The sequence below is a fragment of the Lacerta agilis genome, chromosome Z (assembly GCF_009819535.1).
Source record: "Lacerta agilis isolate rLacAgi1 chromosome Z, rLacAgi1.pri, whole genome shotgun sequence".
Classification (NCBI taxonomy): Eukaryota; Metazoa; Chordata; class Lepidosauria; order Squamata; family Lacertidae; genus Lacerta; species Lacerta agilis.
In genome coordinates this window covers 5288756-5307913 of record NC_046331.1, presented here as the reverse complement: position 1 = coordinate 5307913, position 19158 = coordinate 5288756, and the positions used below count along the sequence as shown (strand labels likewise).

Below are 19158 nucleotides of genomic sequence, written 5' to 3'. Positions count from 1 at the left end.
TTACCCCCCTGTAAGCACGGGAAACAGCTCCCACTTGCTTTGAGGGCTGAGGCTTTTCTCTCCAAGTAGGCGAGGTCTTCCCCCCCAGTCCCTGGCCAGCAGGGGAGGAGCTGCTTCCATTAAAAACGGAAAATTTAAGGGAAATAAAAAAAAGGGAGAGTCCCGGGGAAAACGGGATACTTGACAGCACTGCTTCAGCTGTAGCCCAGGTTTGAGCAAAGATGGGCCACAGAGAACAGGTCCAAATCAAATTATTAGTTACCGGTAAGTATAATTGTTACATAGTAGCAGACATTCCATCAGGCTGCAGAACTGAGGAACATAAGGGAAACAGGGCCGTTCCACCAGCTCTTCTGACATACCAGCTGCCTTTGGCTCTCTCTCTCAACTGTCACCTAAAGGTAAAGGGACCCCTGACCATAGGTCCAGTCATGTCCGATTCTGGGGTTGCAACACTCATCTTGTGTTACTGGCCGAGGGAGCCGGCGTACAGCTTCCGGGTCATGTAGCCAGCATGACTAAGCCGCTTCTGGTGAACCAGAGCAGCGCACGGAAACACCGTTTACCTTCCCGCTGAAGCGGTACCTATTTATCTACCGTATTTTTCGTTCCATAAGACGCCCTTTTTTCCTCCTAAAAAGTAAGGGGAAATACCTGTGCGTCTTATGGAGTGAATGGTGGTCCCTGGAGCTGAATTGCCCGGGGGCCAAAAGCAGATTGTGCTTTTTATTTTACAGAGAGAAAAAAGGGTGTTGAAAGGACCCCGCTCAGCAGCTGAGCAGCAAGAGATCGGGAGAGAGAGATAAGAGTCCCGGCTCCCTTTCAGCCCCGCCCTCCTTTGTTGAATGTGCTGCAGAGGGAGGTTGTTTGTTTCCCCAGGACATGTGACTGGCTGATTAGATTATCTCTCTGGAAACAGTAGAAATGCCTCCCTTTCCTTAAGATTTTTCAGAAATGTGAGTTAAACCCTATAAAATGGGGCTTTTCCTCTTTGCTTTTCCCCCTTTGCAAAAGGAGCTTTGCTTTTCCCCCTTTGCAAAAAAGTTGCAAAACCTTTAGCTGATTCTAAAAAAAAAAACAACAACAACCAGGGCTTTTACCTTTGCAAAAAAGCTGCAAAACATTTAGCTGATCTTCAAAAAAACAAAAAAACAGAGCTTTTAGAGGAGGAAAACCAGAAAAATATTTTTTTCCTTGTTTCCTCCTCTTAAAATGAGGTGCGCCCTATGGTCCAGTGCGTCCTATGGAGCGAAAAATACGGTACTTGCACTTTGTGGTTTAACCCACAGCGCCACCTACCTGCAGTTAATTCATCAGGCTGCAGTGTAGAGGGAGGGAAGGGAAGCAGGCTTATTCCATTGGTTCTCCAAAGAGAGCAGCTGCCTTTTGTTTGCTTTCATCAGTCACCTAGCAGCAGCCATTCAATCAAGCTTTCTGAACTGCTTCCATTGCTACTGGATGTTATAAGAACTTAGTAACTTTGCCTTCCCTCTTTGAGAATGCAAGCAAAGTCAAAAGTGAGGAGACGGAGCAACAGCCATCACTTGCCTTGCATCCTCCCTCTGGGAATGTTTGAACACAGTGGTTTTTATATGCTCTTTCTGTTTTTAACAGTTCTAGGTTTGCATTTGTATCTATATTTAGGATTGTTTTCATTTGAGCATTCTGCTGTCAGCTGCCTAGAGTGTTCTTTTTTAAAAACAGAAAGGTGGGATTAGAAATCATCTTAGTAGACAAAAGAAGCAAATATTGGGCTGGAAAAACAACATGGGAAAGAGTCTAGCAGATTCTCCTTGTCTGCCTTTATTTCTGCTCAGATGGAGTGGAGAAAGTTGGCCTATCTAGGGGTGGCGCCTTATTTGTGAAATTCAGTTCCATGTGAGAATGGGCAAGCTCCATTCCTGCACATTTTAAAGTGGGTTTTTGATGCCCCACTTTCTCCTTTGCTGCTTCTGTGGTTTGATCTCAAATGGACAGCAAAAATTATATTACTGTTTTGTTTTAGATAGATAGATAGATAGATAGGGCTGGCCCACCCATGAGACAAAGTGAAGTGGCCACCTCAAGTGTTAGCATTCACTGGTACACTAGATCCGGCCTGCAATGAATGCCTTGCCCACCTCTTGGTGAATAGAAGGTGCTGCTGGTTTCCTTCAACCATTATGGAGGAAATGGTGGGGGCTGCCCTCTGGGGTCTCCTGGGGTCTGCACCCACCTGGTGTAATTCAGAGCAGCCTCCCCATCCCTGGTGACTGCCTCTGATTTCCACTTCAACTGTTGGGTACAGTAAATTTGGTATTTACCCTTGTTTCCAATGAAGATCTTAATTTTTCCTATGTTCCTGATGTTCATCTCTTCTTACCTGGTGGGGGCGGCGGGATTCACCATTTTGTGGTTCACCTCAGGTGTCTTGGGCTGGCCTTGCTGTTGTTTCTTCTGCTCCTGCAGCAGCAGCTGTAGCTGCTGTTGTTACTCTAAATTGTGTTTTTGTTTGTCTCAGTGCTTGGGAAGTTAATTTTAATAAGGAGTTAGTTCCAGTTTCAGTTTGCCCCCTCCAAAAAGGATTTAGTTCTTGATCAAACTTTCGATCTCTGAAAAAGGACTAAATTCAGCTACATCTATGAATAAATGATGGCATACAAATTTAATAAACAACATCAACAACAAATTTTGTTCCAGTTAAATTCACAATTCATTCCCCTGGTTCTTAGCATCTTCTCCCCAGCCTTCAAAATTTTACAAGCTGCTCTTCTAATGTTTAAAATATACTTAAGAAGACTAACAAAAATGTCAAAACACAGAGACAGTCTAATGTGAAAAGTGGTTTCATTTTTTTTAACAATTATGATCTTTAAGCTTAAACAGCAACATCACTTTTCTGATTGGTGAAAATGCTGACTGCTGTGGCCACAGTCAAACCCAGAGCAAAGTATGATGAATGCCCTATACATACATTATTGAACTAAAACTGAAATTAATACACCCCCCCCCCCAGTTTCATTACAAAATTCATGTTTACTTCACCCACTTCAGGTGTAATTCAAAGATTTTTTGAATCAATTCAGTGAGTTAGTTAATCTGAATTAGCTCATTTCAAGCACTATTTATATCTATATATTTGATCTCATATATACAAATGTGTTATATATATGTGTGTGTATGTGTGTACACACATACACACACACACTTCTCCTGTAGAGGTTTTATTGTCTTGTAAATCCCTTGAGAAGCGATCTACAAATCACATGATATATTTGAATAATATGATGTATTGTATGTTGCATGCTTGTTCATGTATGTTTGTAATTATGTGGAATTAAAAATGTAATATTGTTAAATAATACATCACATAAATTTATTAAAGAATACATCAAAAGGAAGGGAAGGAAGAAGTACATCACATAAAGAAAGAACATAAGAACTGCTGGATCAGGGCCACGAGTGATCTAGTCCAGCATCCATTTCTGACAGAGGACAAGCCTGTGGGCAAATAGCATTTGAACACAAGAGCGCACTCCTTTCCTGTGACTTCCGGCAACTGGTATTCAGAAGCCCTGCCTACAACTGTGGAGGACATAATGACAGAACTCCATAGAATGTGTAGCTTAACCCACTGTCGAGTCGGCTAAGGGGAAATCACATGGTAAAACGCAACTTCCTCTTGGCATTCTGTGGTTATCATGCCTTCCTAACTTCATTTACCAGCAAGAAACCCTGCCTAAGATAACACCACTGAGCTGTTCTGTTTTCAATTTCACTTCCTTCCAGTGCGTCTCTCTAGACGCAGCTCTCTCCACCCTTCATGGCTCTTACTAGGCCTCGTGTGGCGATGCAACTCTCCTTTTGTTAATGTTGTTTTTTCCCTCTTCAGACTTTGTGTTTCGTTCTTTCCACTGGAAGATGCCCAGGAATGGTTTCCTCTGCCCTTCACTGATCATCACATTCTCTTTGGCTGTGTTTTTCCAGTCCCAGATGATAATCAGAAGCCTCAACCCATGCTTGGAGGTAGGTGTGCTTTTGAAATATGAGCTGATGTTTCCTCTGGACAGTGCCAGCCATTAGGCAGGGTGAAGCAGCTGGTTTTTAATGTCAGTTGTCCTAGTGTTCTTACTGTGATTAGAGGAGAGATAAGCACTTGTAGGATTTTCAGCCTCAGCTGTTGGAACAACACAGCTGCACTTAGATACTCTAGGCACCATGACTTGGGGTGTGCATGCACAAAGGCATAATGTACTGGTTTGCCTCTGTGAAATAGGGGTGTAGGAAGCTGGCTTGTACTGACTCAGACCACTCTGATCAATCTAACTCAGTAAATTCCACATTGACTGGCAGGAGGTCTCAGGGATTTCAGGGGAGGAATCTTGCCCAGTCCTACCTGGAGATGCCAGGGATTGAATTTAGAACTTTCTGCATTGCTTGGGGGGTTGGACTAGTTGACCCTTTTGAGTTCTTTCTAACTCTGTATTTCTACAATTCCATGAATGCAAAGCAGATATTTTGCCACTGAGCCTTCCTCTGGAGCCTTTTCTCTCTTCTTGCTGATGATATTAATAATAATAATAATAATAATAATAATAATAATAATAATAATAATTTTATTTGTACCCCGCCCATCCAGCTAGGTCCCCCAAGCCACTCTGGGTGGCTTCCAACAAATATTAAAATACATTAAAATGTCACAGATAAAAAACTTCCCTAAACAGGGCTGCCTTCAGTTATTTTCTGAATGTCAAGTAGTTGCTTATCTCTTTGACCTCTGATGGGAGGGCGTTCCACAGGATGGGTGCCGCTACCGAGAAGGCCCTCTGCCTGGTTCCCTGTAGCTTTGTTTCTCGCAGTGAGGGAACCCCCAAAGTCCCTCGGCGCTGGATCTCAGTGTCCGGGCTGAACGATGGGGGTGGAGACACTCCTTCAGGTATACAGGACCGAGGCCGTTTAGGGCTTTAAAGGTCAGCACCAACACTTTGAATTGTGCTCGGAAATGTATTGGGAGCCAATGTAGATCTCTCAGGACTGGTGTTATGTGGTCCCGGCGGCCACTCCCAGTCACCAGTCTAGCTGCCGCATTCTGGATTAATTGCAGTTTCACCTTCAAAGGTAGCCCCACGTAGAGCGCATTACAGTAGTCCAAGTGGGAGATAACCAGAGCATGCACCACTCTGGCGAGACAGTCTGTGGGTAGGTAGGGTCTCAGCCTGCGTACCAGATGGAGCTGGTAGACAGCCGCCCTGGATACAAAATTAACCTGCGCCTCCATGGACAGCTGTGAGTCCAAAATGACTCCCAGGCTGCGCACCTGGCCGGGTATGGGGCTTCATCCCCTTCAATATTAGAGGCAGGGGGCACTCCCCTCCATATTGAGGGGGATGCCATCCCCTTTCACCCTTGGGTGAGCATTGGGTGGGTGTGGAGGGTGATTTATGCCCTCCACACACACACACACACACACACACACACACACACACACAATCACCAGAGCATCCTGGCAGGCACCCACACGTCCTGGCAGGTGTAGCCTGATGGGGGGCATTGTCTTGTGCATGTGACATTATGCATACATGACAGCTCCCCCATGTGGGGCGCAGCTCAGCATGCCTGATGTAAAGCACATGACTTCCACTGCAGAACACTAGTTTGTTAAGGGTGGTGGGAATTGTAGCTCTGTGAAGGCTAAACTATATTTCCCAGAATTTTCCAGAGGAAGTCATGTGCTTTAAATGTGTTTAAATTTATGATGTGTTTGTAGCCTTTAACAAGGGGCGGAGCTTATCTGGCACTCCTTCTGCCCCAGTGCTTTACTGCCTTGCCCTTCCCACTCTCCCTCCTGGTTAAGTCATTGTGATGGCTGTGATGGAAGGTAAATTAAGTCTTGTCCCACTGACCGCTGTTGTGCAGATTGATGCTTGGTCATTCCTAACAATGGCACGTCTTCCTCATCATCTGTAGCATCTTTATAAACACAGCTTTATAGAAACGACCTGTTCTTGTTTCAGGTGATGCCAGGTATCACTTACAAGTGCATGGAGCTGAACCTCAGTGTTATTCCACCTGATATTCCAAATTCCGCCCAGAGCCTGGATCTAAGCTTCAACCCACTGGAAATCCTGACCTCAAATTATTTCTCACCACTCTTCGCACTGGAGTTTCTGGACCTCACTAGGTAAAGTAGTGTATTTTTATTGCTGAGACCACTGGCCCAATTGGCTTCATGTCATGTTGATTTGCTCCATTGAGAGCCAACGACAACAGATGCTAAGCTGGTGCAAATGTAACAGTTGGTGCAAACATTACAGCATCTGCTACGTAAAACTACTGGGTTGGGGGTCTCCAGGCATGTCTGTATGGTTCTTTGGACTCTCCCCATGCCACTGACCCTGCTTTCCATCCTCCACAAGTTTTTTGTATAGCTGCAATGTGTGCTTAAGCTTTGATAATGCTTCTTGCTTGCTTGGATGGAGGCAAGAGGCAGGTGAATGTATAGAAACTGGCCTACTGTGCAGAAGGTAAAAATTACATTCTTTTGCTCTCCCCACTTCTGCATCCACCACTTAATCCACCACTTAAAGGTTGCCGGGAAAGGAATATGGCCCTCGGTCAGAAAAACACACACCCTGTTCAAATGAAAGGATGTGAAACTTCAAGAGTGCCAGATACTGTTGGGCTATGTCTTACATCATCTTTGATTATTGGCCATGATGGCTGGGATTGATGGGAGTTGGAGTCCAACTACATGTAGAAGGCCATGGACCCACCAATCCCTGGTCTGGACCAATGGTTTGAGTTGGTATATGTTCTGAGTTATACTGGGTCCAAGCCATTTAGGATTTTAAAGTTCAAGATCAGTTAGTGGGGCCAAATAATAATAATAATAATAATAATAAATTTATTATTCATGATTTATTAAATAATAAACCACAGGGCTAGGGCTTGCAGATCAGAAGGTCAGCGGTTCGAATCCCCACAACAGGGTGCGCTCCCGTTGCTTGGTCCCTGCTCCTGCCAACCTAGCATTTCGAAAGCACATCAAAGTGCAAGTAGATAAATAGGTAGCGCTCCAGCGGGAAGGTAAATGGTGTTTCCGTGTGCTGCTCTGGTTCACCAGAAGCGGCTTTGTCATGCTGGCCACATGACCCGGAAGCTGTACGCCGGCTCCCTCGGCCAATAAAGCGAGATGAGCGCCGCAACTCCAGAGTCCTCCTTGACTGGACCTAATGGTCAGTGGTCCCTTTACCTTATCTAAACTGGCCATTGCCTGTAGCTGCCCTGCTTTCATCTATAAAATGTGGTGCCCCTCCAGTTTCCAATAGTCCTCATCTGTATGTGAAGCTCTATAGCTGCAGCAGAGCTGGCTGGAGGTGTAACAGTGGTCCATTTCCTGAACATAAAGACCAGAAACACGATGTCACTCCTTTGGGGTCACTTACATATGGTGCAACCCATGAGGGGCTGCCCGCAGCTTCATTAAGTACAAACCCCCAAATCTGGGATCCCCTTGAAACTAGTGCCAAAGTTTTGCAGTCATTTTGCAGTGAAAACTGCGCATTTTGCAATACCCCACAAACAGAGTAATTGATACATATAACCAGGATTCATAGTTAACACCCCAAACCCCAATGTTGTCCAATTCACTCCAAACTGGTGAAAACCCTGTGTTTTGCAGCGCCCCACAAATGGAGCAATAGACCCTCAAACCTGGGGGTCCAGGGATCACTCCAAACTGGCACCAAATTTTGACAACATTTTGAAGTGAAAACCACATGTTTTGCAGAGCCCCACAAATGGAGCAATAGACCCTCAAACCCGGTGGTCACAAGGTTACCTGAAATATACTCGGAGTCAAGTGTGAATTTCATGCTCTTTATTCAGCTCATAGAAGTGAGGAATGCAGTTTCCCCAAAATGTTTGCTTTATATACACTATTTACACAATGGGCCCCACGTGATTGGCTAATTCCGGGATACTCCTGTATGCCAATCAGAGTGCGGATTCACTTCCACCTGGAGCTGGATTGGGTGGCTCCTGCGGACCAATCAGACTGCTGCAATCTCAATCCTATTGTTCTGGGACCAATCAGACTGCTGCAATCTCAATCCTATTGTTCTGGGACCAGTCAGACTGCTGCAATCTCAATCCTATTGTTCTAGGACCAATCAGACTGCTGCATTTTGGATCCTATTCAACTCAGTACATAACATTACCCAAAACCCTAAAGCCATCCGATTTACTCCAAACTGGCGCCAAGTTTGTCCTGACATGTTAAAATGAAATCCTATGTTTGACTATGCAGAAGGCAATCCTGATGGGCTCTTTGGGGCATCATTTACAAATGTGTGTTTTAAATTTATAAACTTGCAATACAATAATAAACTGGGTGTATTTCCCATAATGTGAACTTACCAGACAGTTAGTTGCCTTGCTGTTTAGTAGTTGTGCACCAGTCTGAAACATGCATTGAAAAATAAAGGGGAAGGGGGGTATTAATCTAGTATGGTCCCACATTACACTGAGAAGGGCAGTAACCACTTTTGGGGTGTAAAAAATGTGGGTTGGTTTTTTTGGTACAATAAGGCTGCAAAACAATAGCACAGCTTTAGCATCAATTTGTAATGTGAGCTTCACGTTTTCCTTGATGTGCTTTCTGCAAAACTTTTGTCAAATTTTGGCACCAGTTTGGAGAGAATCAGACAACGTTGGGTTTTTGGGTGACCCTGTGACCCCCAGGTTTGAGAGTCTATTTCTTCATTTGTGGAGCATTGCAAAACACAGGTGTTTTGCTGCAAATCTCTTGCAAAACTTTGGCATCAGTTTGCAGGGAATTGGTTCCCCCCCCCTTTTGTATTAACTATGAACCCTGGGTTGATGTATCAATTTCTGTGTTTGTGGGGTGTTGCAGAATATGGGGTTTTTGCTGCAAGATGCTACAAAATGACTGAAAAACTTTGGCACCAGTTTTAAAGGGGATCCCAGGTTTGGGGTTTCATAGTTAATGAAGCTGCAGCCCTTGTTGCACAATTGTTTATGTGGGTGTTGTGTGTTTAGGTTTGTGTAAAGAGAATGTATATGTGAATGATTTTGGTGACTTCAATATTATACAGTATGTAGTTATTTGGGCTAATACTTACATTTGATATTTTCATATTGTTATATGTACTGTCATTATGGTGCATTGTGATGTCATCTTGATGGATTTTGATTTCTCTATGATTTGCTGTTTTATTTACCGTATATACCCGAATATAAGCCGACCCGAATATAAACCGAGGCACCTAATTTTCCCACAAAAACCTGGGAAAGCTTATTGACTCGAGTATAAGCCGGTTCACCTTTGCCGCTGTGGAGGAGGAGGAGGAACGAGCAGCCCGAAAGCAGCCCTTTGGGCTGCTCCTTCCTCTTCCTCCTTTGGCAAGTTTGCATTTATGCGAGCAGTTCAGGAATGGAACAAGCTGCCTGAGGAGAGTAAAGAACCGCTGTTCTTGTACGCTTCTTAAGGAATGGTTGACTGGGGAGAGCAGGTGGCAGCACAAGCGGAGAGAAAGGGCTTCTTTCTCGCCGCCCCCACCACCCGCCTCACTCAAGTATAAGCCGAGGGCAGCTTTTTCAGCACAAAAAATGTGCTGAAAAACTAGGCTTATACTCAAGTATATAGGTATATATTTTGTTCAAATTATTCATTTTTTCCTTAAAATTTGGAATTATTATTAGTATTGTATTTGATTTAGAGTGTATTTTTTATTGCCTTTCTTGTATGGGTTCATTTCACTGCTGTGGTAAACCACTTAGATTTATGTTGAAATATTAAGTAATTAATTAATTATTTGAAAAGAGACAAAAGTTTAAGACAGAAACCTCTGCTCCAAAATTTATGGTAAATAATGCCCCCCCCCCAATTTCAAATATTTTAACTCCCACTTTGACATAGAGAAGATTGCCAAATGATACTCTCATTTTTTAAAAGCCTGTGGATGAGACTGTGAAAGTGGGAGGTCATCCTTTGCCCACAGTACCATAGCAGTATACACATGTGCATGTGTGTTTGACTAAGGGGTCACCAGTGTGGCACCTGTAGGCACAACAGCAACTTTGAGATCTTCCCCTGGCACCTGGGAATCATAGAATTGTAGACCTGGTAGGGATCCCAAGGGTCATCAAGATCAACACCCTGCAGTGCAGGAATCTCAACTAAAGCATCCCTGAGAGATAGCTATCCAACCTCTGCTTAAAATACTCCATGGAAGGAGAGTCCATAACCTCCTGAGGAATACTGTCCCACTGTCAAATAGCTCTTATTGTCATAAAGTTCTTCCGGATGTTTAATAGGAATCTCCATTCTTGTAACTTGAATCCATTGTTTCATGTCCTACCCTTCAGAGCAGGAGGAAACAAGCTTGCTCCATCTTCCTTGGGACAGCTCTTTAGATAGTTGAGATATATGTCCTCTCAAACTTCTCCTTCATAAGGCTTGGTTTCCAGACCCTTGATCATCTTGGTTGTTCTCATGTTCCAGCTTGTCAACATCCTTCTCAAACTGTGGTGCCCAGAACTGGACACAGAACTCCAGCTTGTTATGACCAAGGCAGAATAGAGTGGGACTATGATGCCAGCTGATCTGGACATTATACTTCTGTTGATGCAGAATATTTTACACCCCCCACCTCCAGTCACGGCCTCCTTGGTCATGAGTAGTGACAGGGATTACCCTTATCTCCCTTGAAAAGTACAAATACATGAATTTGGAAGAGTGACATAATTTCCCAGTTCCTCTTTCAGCTCTAAGAGTTTTTCAAGGTTCAGATTAATTCTAAAGGATCTGACTTTTACCCAGATACTTTGGAATAGTGGGGAGAGAGAGAGAGAGAGAGAGAGAGAGAGAGAGAGAGAGTACACACACACATACACAATTTCTCTGTTTGTGGAAGGGTAAGAGATGGAACCAGAGGGAATGACAGCCTCAATATTTCCAAATGTGCCCATGAGCTTAAAGAGGTTGCATGGAGCCCATGAGCAGCCCCCTGTTTTCAGATTCTCTTCTTTTCCCCCAACAATAGATGCAACATCCAGAATATCGAAGACAATGCTTTTGTTGGTCTCTGTAACCTTTCTGTCTTGATCCTGACTGCCAATCCTCTCCATTTCCTGGGTGCAAGAGCTTTTCATGATTTGACATCCTTGCAAAGACTGGTAGCTGTACAAACTGAACTATACTCCCTGGACAACCTGCCCATCGGACAACTGACATCACTCCAAGAACTGAATCTGGGAAACAACTACATTGATTCATTGAAGCTTCCTGAATATTTTTCCCGCCTACTATTTCTAAAGTTTTTGAGCCTCCAAGCAAACAAGATATCTTCCATTTCGGTAGGAGATTTGGATGCATTGTCAAGCCAGAACCTCACACTTGTGCTATCTAAGAATAACATAAAGCATATTGAGGTGAATGCCATTGCAGGACTTCACCTTCAGAAACTATCTCTGAGAGGCTGTTTTGAGAGTAGCACCATTATGCAAGCCAGCCTCCAGAATCTGACTGGCTTACATGCCAACAGTTTAGTGTTAGGAGAATATAGGAACATTAAGAAGCTGCAGACTTTCAGTAAAGGTATCTTGGATGCCCTATGTCATATGCGCTTGCAGGAGATAACTCTCATCTGCATTAAGGGGGATGTTGATAATACAGATGACCTCTCTCTTTGCTTGAACAACTTCTCCACCATACGACTGGTAGATACCTACATAAAAGATGTGTCAAATTTTCCAGAAAACTCAAGCATACGCCATCTTGAATTCAAGGACAGCAGATTTAGGCAGGTGCCTTCAGTGAGGTTGTCTTCCTTGAAGGAGCTAAGATCACTCCACATCACCCACACCAAACAGCTTGTTGAATTTGAGGAGGACTTTCAGGGAATGCAGAAGCTCGAGACCCTGGATCTCAGTGAGAATGAGCTTACTGCTGACCTTTGCTGGCTCTGCCTTAGAAAAGGGGTTCCAAATTTGAAGTATTTGAATCTTAGCTTCAATGTTAGAATCGGTTTACAGCCTGAGTGCTATGGCCTCCCCAAACTGAAAATGATGGATTTACAACACACCACACTCAATGGGGCAGGAGAGCTCCCTGTTTTTCTGTGCCTTCCAAATCTCATCTACCTTGATATTTCCTACACCCACACAAATATTCAGTCAGACTGTACATTTTGTGGGTTGAAAAGTCTGCAAGTGCTGAAAATGGCTGGCAACACCTTTGAAAACAATAAGTTGGTTCACACCTTAAAGAACCTCAGCAGTCTGCAAATCTTGGACATTTCCAATTGTCGACTGCAATATCTCTCCCTTAATAGCCTAGCCAATCTCCATGAGCTCCGCGAACTGAACATCAGTCATAACAAGCTCCTGGGCCTCCATCCAGAGGCCTATGTCCACCTCCAAGCCCTCACTATCCTGGATTTCCATAGCAACCAGTTGTCTGTTTTAACAGAGAAGGACCTTCAGAATTTGCCCAGCAGCCTGAAGAATCTGGACCTCTCTCAGAATCTTTTTGATTGCTCCTGTGAGAACTTGCATTTCTTGCAGTGGGCCAAAGAGAACAGGAACCTCCTCCGGCATGCTGAAAACATGATCTGCCACAGCCCCAAGCACTTAAGAGATGTCTGTCTGATGAATTTTGACCTAGCTTCTTGCCGTGTCAGTACAGCCACATTGGCCATCTCAATAACCATTTCTGTGGTTCTAGTTTTATCTTTGATTCTGGTTTATAAGTACTATTTTCACCTGTATTATTTGGCAGTGTTGCTTGGTGGACGCCGTCGCTCTGATGAGGAGGACAGCATCTACGATGCCTTTGTAATTTACTCCAGCAAAGACCAGGAGTGGGTGAGACGGGAGCTGGAGGAAACTCTAGAAATGGGAGTGCCTAGCTTCCACCTCTGCTTCTTCTATCGCGATTTCATCCCTGGAGTGCCTGTCATCACCAACATTATCAAACAAGGCTTCCAGAGCAGCCGGAAAGTAATCACTGTTGTCTCTAGTCACTTCCTGGAGAGCCGATGGTGTAACTTTGAGCTCGAGGTAGCTCAATCTTGGCAGCTGCTGGACAGCAAAGCCAGTATGATCTGGATTGTCTTGGATGGGACGGACAAAGCAGTTCTGCAGCGGAAGTTGGGGTTGTTCCGCTACTTGCGGAGGAACACCTATTTGGTGTGGAAGGACTCTGAGTTGAACCGGCATGTATTCCTGAGACAGCTGCGGTCAGCCTTGCTTGATGGCTAAACATGGACAGGGAAGAACTGAAACTAATGTTGGTAGATTAATGTTAGCAGGCTAGGGCCATGTGTCAATTTTTCTGATGCTGTGAGCCAGCCACCAAGTCAGAGCCGACGCTTTGTTGGCTGAGGCTAAGGAAAAGATGGTACCCTCCACCAAGGCATATGCAGAAAGCAACTGGATAGGTAGTGGAATTGTACTCCAATACTGGTGAAAGGACAGTGACTTCCACTGCAGTTGAGGGCAGCAAGTAAACATAAAGTGTACAAGGCAGGCCACTCCCAGCTCCATCCACTCTCTGTCCCTTGGCCTCACTCTGCCTCATTGTAGGGCCCTCCCTGCACCAAGGGAAGGCAATGTTTGAGAACAAATGTTGTGAAGGGTTACTTTATTGAGCCTTCAAGCATTTCCATCTGGGAAGCAATGTGATGCACTACAAATGTCCTTATTTACTGGGGGGTAGTCTCTATTCCTTGACTGTGTTGAATCTATGTTTCTTTCCCTCCCCATTCCTTTGCCTTTGGGGATGCCATTTATAAGTTTTCAGTGTCCATTTGGGCAAATGGAGCATGGCCCCACCAACCTCAGTGAGCCCTCAACTTGACCCCAACTGCCTGCTTCCTGGTTTACAACCTGTCCAGGGGGTAGCACTGCATGCCAGCTTCCTCCTCCTCAGTTTCTGTGTTATCCCACTTGTAGAACTCAGCAGGGAGGAGGATGTGGACAAAATTAGAATTAGATGGCTCTGCTTGTCATTTGCACTGGCTTTATCTAGGGCTGCTTTCTCCCCCACTGGTCCAGTGGGCACTTATCCTCCATGGCTCAGCACCCTCCCCATAATCCATAGTATGTGTGCGTGTGGTGGGGAATGGCTCCCTGTTTCTAGCATGGATATAAAAACATGAACATGAACTTTTAGTGGGAAGCTACTGTTTTGCACATCCAGCTGCTGAGGTATATTTTTGAACCATTGATACCATATTATCACTCACTCCTCCATAGTATATCTTTACTCTGATGAACAAACACACTTCCGGCTTATAAATTCACGGGATGCAGCCTATTGCTGAGTATATCAATGCACAAGGCAGAGCAGAGCCTTCGGCAATGTGTACAATGATATTTCAGGGTGCAGGGTAGAGACTTTGGCGTGGTAATTGGGATGCTACCAAGGTGTCACTATTTTGATCAGAAAAATTCTGGAGGATGTGCAGGGTCAGTGGGTGGGGGACAAGGGAATGTTCTGGTTGGATGACCCTAATAAAAGAATTTAGCCTTTATCCTTGGGGAAACTATCTGTGTATGTGGTGTGGAATCTCAAAGAGAGGGAAGAGGAACTCTGCCTCCCATCAGCCGCAGCCAGGGTGGCTAGTGGTCAAGTATGATGGGAATTGTAGTGCAACAGCACCTGGAGGTCCAGAGGTTCCCTATCACTGCCATAAGGATAGCATTTCAGAAGCTACATCCACTGGCCCATCCCTCACCTGAACAGTCTCTTCCTCCACCTCTGATGCGACCTGTGTGCCCTTCTCCATCTCTGAGTGCTCTGACCTTTCCTCTTCCCTGGTTCCTTCCTCATGGGTGGTGCCAAACCCCATAACTGCCCCTCTCTTCTGGGTCAATCCCTGACTTGCTGAAAATGAAACAAAAATGAGCTGAGTTGTGTAATACTAACACAAATAAATGAGAAGCAAAGAGAGAGTAAGACAGGCTCCTTTGTTTATTCAAGGTTCTATATTGTCTATGCCTAGAAAAAGGAAGAGGGAATAAGATTTTTGGGGGGATGGGGGGTGGGGTATGTAGCCATAGGCCTAGAGCAGAAGTGGTTCCCCCTCCCCACCAACAATATGGCTGTCACACTCCTGTTTCACGGGAACTAACCAATGGTTCCCTGTTCACGTGCTTTGTGGAAACAGAGTTGCTTCCTTAGACATTGTACAGCAAATAAACAACAAACAAACAAAAATATATGACTGTCCCCCCCTCCCAAGGGCAGTGTTTATTTGTTCATTTTAGCAAATAAGGTTTTTTTTTTTAAAAAAAGAAGTGCTTTACTGTGTTTTGATCTGCTTTTTTAACTTATTGTTGATTTTCAATAGTTTTGAACGTTTTAAATATTTGTTTTATAATGTTTGCAACTGATATTCTTTTTGTAAACAAACTTTGATGTTTCATTATAATCCAGTGCTGTATTAATTTGTGAAATAAATAAATAAATAAATAAATAACATAATGAATTAGAAAAGGAGAATGCCTCTTCTAAAATGCAGAATTCTTCTTCCAAAATTACTGTTGCGACGCACAGCCTCCCCCCATTTAATAAGTACTATTATTATTAATAATAATTTTTATTATTATTATTATTATTATTATTATTATTATTATTATTATTATTATTTATCACCTTCTAATCTGCTAATCAAGTTAATCAAAATGTGTTCAGTGGAATAATCCAATGAATTAACCAGCTCAACACCTCAGCCCTCATCATCTGGTATTTAGTGCTGTAGCATCCATGGTCTGTTTGTGGGCGTCCCAGTAAGAAGCATCTGCTGGGGTGCTCTGATGACGGGTTGCTGGTCCAAATGGGTCTTTGATCTGATCCAGTGGCTGATCTTCTTTTCTGCTTAAAGTGAAGCAAACAAGGACATTGCTCAAGGTCCTTATGGCTGAGGAAAGTAGAGAAAGCTTACGACAATGTCAATATTAGCCTGGATTTCAGAAGCTACAGCTTTAAATTAAGGAACAAAAGGTAGGGGAGAATCAGTTTGCTTCCGAAAATGACTGCACAGGCATCTTTCTCTCCCTCCCTCCCCGCCCTCTCTCTGTGGGTCCTTGACAAACAATTCACAGTGTAAATATACTTCTGCCTCAAATCACACTGTCCTGAGATACCTTTTCTTTTCTTTTTTTGGTATTACCATTATCATAATGGGGTTCTGAAAGCCTGAGAGCAGCTGGGAGAATGATAATAAGAGTTTGCGATGGACGTGTTGTTTACAGGGTAAGTGTTTGCTGAATACAGAACCAGGATACAGTGAATCGCTTGGGACCATATTGTGTATTGGAATACACAACGAAAGGCAGATCAGCACATTCAGAAAGACCAAGCTGGAGGGTTGGGGGGGGGGTAGGGACAGGGGGAGTGTTTGTTTGTTTGTTTCATTTGTTATAGATCTCCATTTCATAAAAAAATACAGCAAGACGTTGTGCAGCACACAAAATTACAGTAAGATAAAACCATCAATAAAACATTAAAAAAGAAAAGAAAAAGAAAACAACCATCAATAAATACAAGTTTGTAAAAAAGAAATTCACATCTCAAAGGCCTGTCTGGAATAATGCTGCTTTTTAATTTTAGGAAACATCTAAAACAGGATTCCTCAAACTCTGCCCTCCAGATGTTTTGAGACTACAGTTCCCAGCATCCCTGACCACTGGTCCTGCTAGCTAGGGATCATGGGAGTTGTAGGCCAAAAAACATCTGGAAGGCCGAGTTTCAGGAAGCCTGATCTAAAAGAAGGCAGGAATTATTCCTGCTGAACCTTTACTGGCAGGGAGACCCACAGGGCAGGGCCTGCCACTGTAGATGCTCAATACCTAGTAGAGGCCAACCAAACCTCTGCCATATTGGAAACCACAATAAATAGTTGACAAACTTAATGTGAGCAAACAGTGTGTTACAGGAGCAAAATAGGCTAGCTAGTTAGAGTTCTAGGCTGCATCAACAGAACTCTAGTGTCCACATCAAAGGAAATAATAGTTCCATGCTATTCTGCCTTTGTCAGACCCCACATGGAGTGTTGTGTCCAATTCTGGGCACCCACAGCTTAAGAAGCATATTGACAAACTGGAACATGTACAGATGGGGGTGACCAAGATGATAAAGGGTCTGGAAACCAAGCCTTATGATGAATAGTTCCAGGTGGGTAGCCGTGTTGGTCTGCCATAGTCAAAACAAAATAAAATAAAAAATTCTTTCCAGTAGCACCTTAGAGACCAAGTGAGTTTGTTCTTGGTATGAGCTTTCGTGTGCATGCATCTGAGTGTGCATGCACACGAAAGCTCATACCAAGAACAAACTTTGTTGGTCTCTAAGGTGCTACTGGAAGGCATTTTTTTATTTTATTTTGTTTTGACTATGGCACACCAACACGGCTACCCACCTGTAACTTATTCCTACATGTTGTAGTTACACGTGTATTGTTACGCAGTATGTCATTACACAACAGATGTAACATATATAAATGGTTTTTCAAAACTGGGCAAGGAGGTGGCCTAGGCCCCCTTATTTTTATTCAGTGCCCCCCAGTTGTACCCAAGGCTACTACAGTACCCCTGGACTGTTCCAGTGCCCTCCAGGGGGTGCTATCACCTACTTTGGGAAACACTCAACTAAAGAATAGGGAGAAATTTATGAGAGTAAGAACTGTTTGACAGTGGAATGGACTGCCTCAGAAGGTGGTAGGCTCCCCTTCATTGGAGGTTTTTAAAGAGAGGTTGGGTGGCCATTTGTCTGGGATTCTTTGGCTGTAGTTCCTTCATTGCAGGCGGTTGGACTACATGACCTTTGGGGTACCTTCCAACTCTACCATTTTATGATTCTAAGTGCCCCATCGGAGGTTCTCGGGGATTGAGGTGGCGCAAAAGGGATGAGGTAGTCCTTAAAGTACTTTAGGCTTAAGTTGTTTTGGCTTTTTGAAGATTAACACATACCTGGCTTGGCAGCAAATTGACAACACATGCATGACTAAATGCTCCACAAATCAAAAATCTTCTGCCAATGAGAAGCTACAAAGCTAAGGAGATTGGTTCTTTTCTAGGGACAGATCAATCCATTAGTTTTGGTTCCTCTCGATTTCTAATTTTTCGAATCCTAAATTCAGTGCTCCAGGTTTTGTACTTTTTTTTAAAAAATGCCTGTATGAAAATATGTCAGCAAGGATTCTATCTGTCATTAAACAACCTGTCTGGAGGTGAGAACTGCTTGTCAGACATTGCCTTTCCCCTCTTGACCAATACATTGATTCCCTGGGTTCTGTCTAAGTGTCTCTGTGCATGGGTACTTCCACAGATCACTTGCAATCAGCCCCATTGCCAAAGCCTAGGCAGTCAGAGTAGATGTCCAGTTTAGTGCAAGTCTACTCTTTTCTTTGAGGGTGGAAAATACATGTTTCAGGACGCACCCTCTTCTTTCTACTGTAGATTGTGTTGACTGATTTTGATATTATGGTTTTCAATTGCATTGGCCATCAGCTTGGATGGCTTTAAAAGACAGATTCATGAAACTAGCATGATGTCTATGTTCTGCCTCCAATATCAGGAGCACCACTGGCGGAGGAAGAGGGGGGAGCACATTGCCCCCAGCACCACGATCGCGGTGGTGTTCCATCGTGACTGCCCCCCCACGCTGGGCACCACGCACCCGCAGGCGGCGTGCCACACCCCTGAGGTGGTGTGCCAAGCCCCAGGACGTGCGTCATGCCCCTGCGGGCAGCGTGTCACACTCCCGGGATACGCGCCATGCCCCCTGGGATGCCCACCAGCCATGCCCCCGCCTGCTCTCCACCAATAACCAGTGCTATTTCTCTGAATACCAGTTGCTGGGACTCACAAGTGATCAGGGAGCTGTTGGGTCCTGCTGGTAGGTTTCCCACAGGAATCTGGCTGGCATCTGGTTGGTGAAAACAGGATGCTAGACTAAAAGGGGATTGTCGTAATCCTGCAGACTCTTCTTATGCTGTCACTCCCCTTGGAATTCTATGGTGAAAGATTGGAAACAAAATTAAATAATACTAACAACAATAATAACAGCAGCCCTTTACATGTTGAGATCTTTTTTCTCTCTCAAAAGAATCTATTGGATTTTAATAACCAAAATACACAAAACACAAATACAAA

General features: G+C 44.0%; 1 protein-coding gene across 1 annotated transcript; it reads left to right on the top strand.

The window, feature by feature from the left end:
- The first annotated feature begins 3753 nt into the window (after positions 1 to 3753).
- TLR4 (toll like receptor 4) lies at positions 3754 to 13288 on the top strand. Its single transcript, XM_033138065.1, has 3 exons — positions 3754 to 4005; positions 5994 to 6160; positions 11046 to 13288. The coding sequence occupies exons 1-3, from the start codon at positions 3850 to 3852 to the stop codon at positions 13261 to 13263; spliced, it is 2541 nt and encodes an 846-aa protein (XP_032993956.1). The 5' UTR covers positions 3754 to 3849; the 3' UTR covers positions 13264 to 13288.
- Positions 13289 to 19158: the final 5870 nt, after the last annotated feature.

Bases quoted from the DNA above. Each gene is read 5' to 3' on its own strand.
- TLR4 (XM_033138065.1), top strand. From the start codon at position 3,850: ATGTTGTTTTTTCCCTCTTCAGACTTTGTGTTTCGTTCTTTCCACTGG. The intron at 4,006-5,993 runs GTAGGTGTGCTT...TTCTTGTTTCAG, and splicing joins GCCTCAACCCATGCTTGGAG to GTGATGCCAGGTATCACTTA. The intron at 6,161-11,045 runs GTAAAGTAGTGT...CCCCAACAATAG, and splicing joins GAGTTTCTGGACCTCACTAG to ATGCAACATCCAGAATATCG.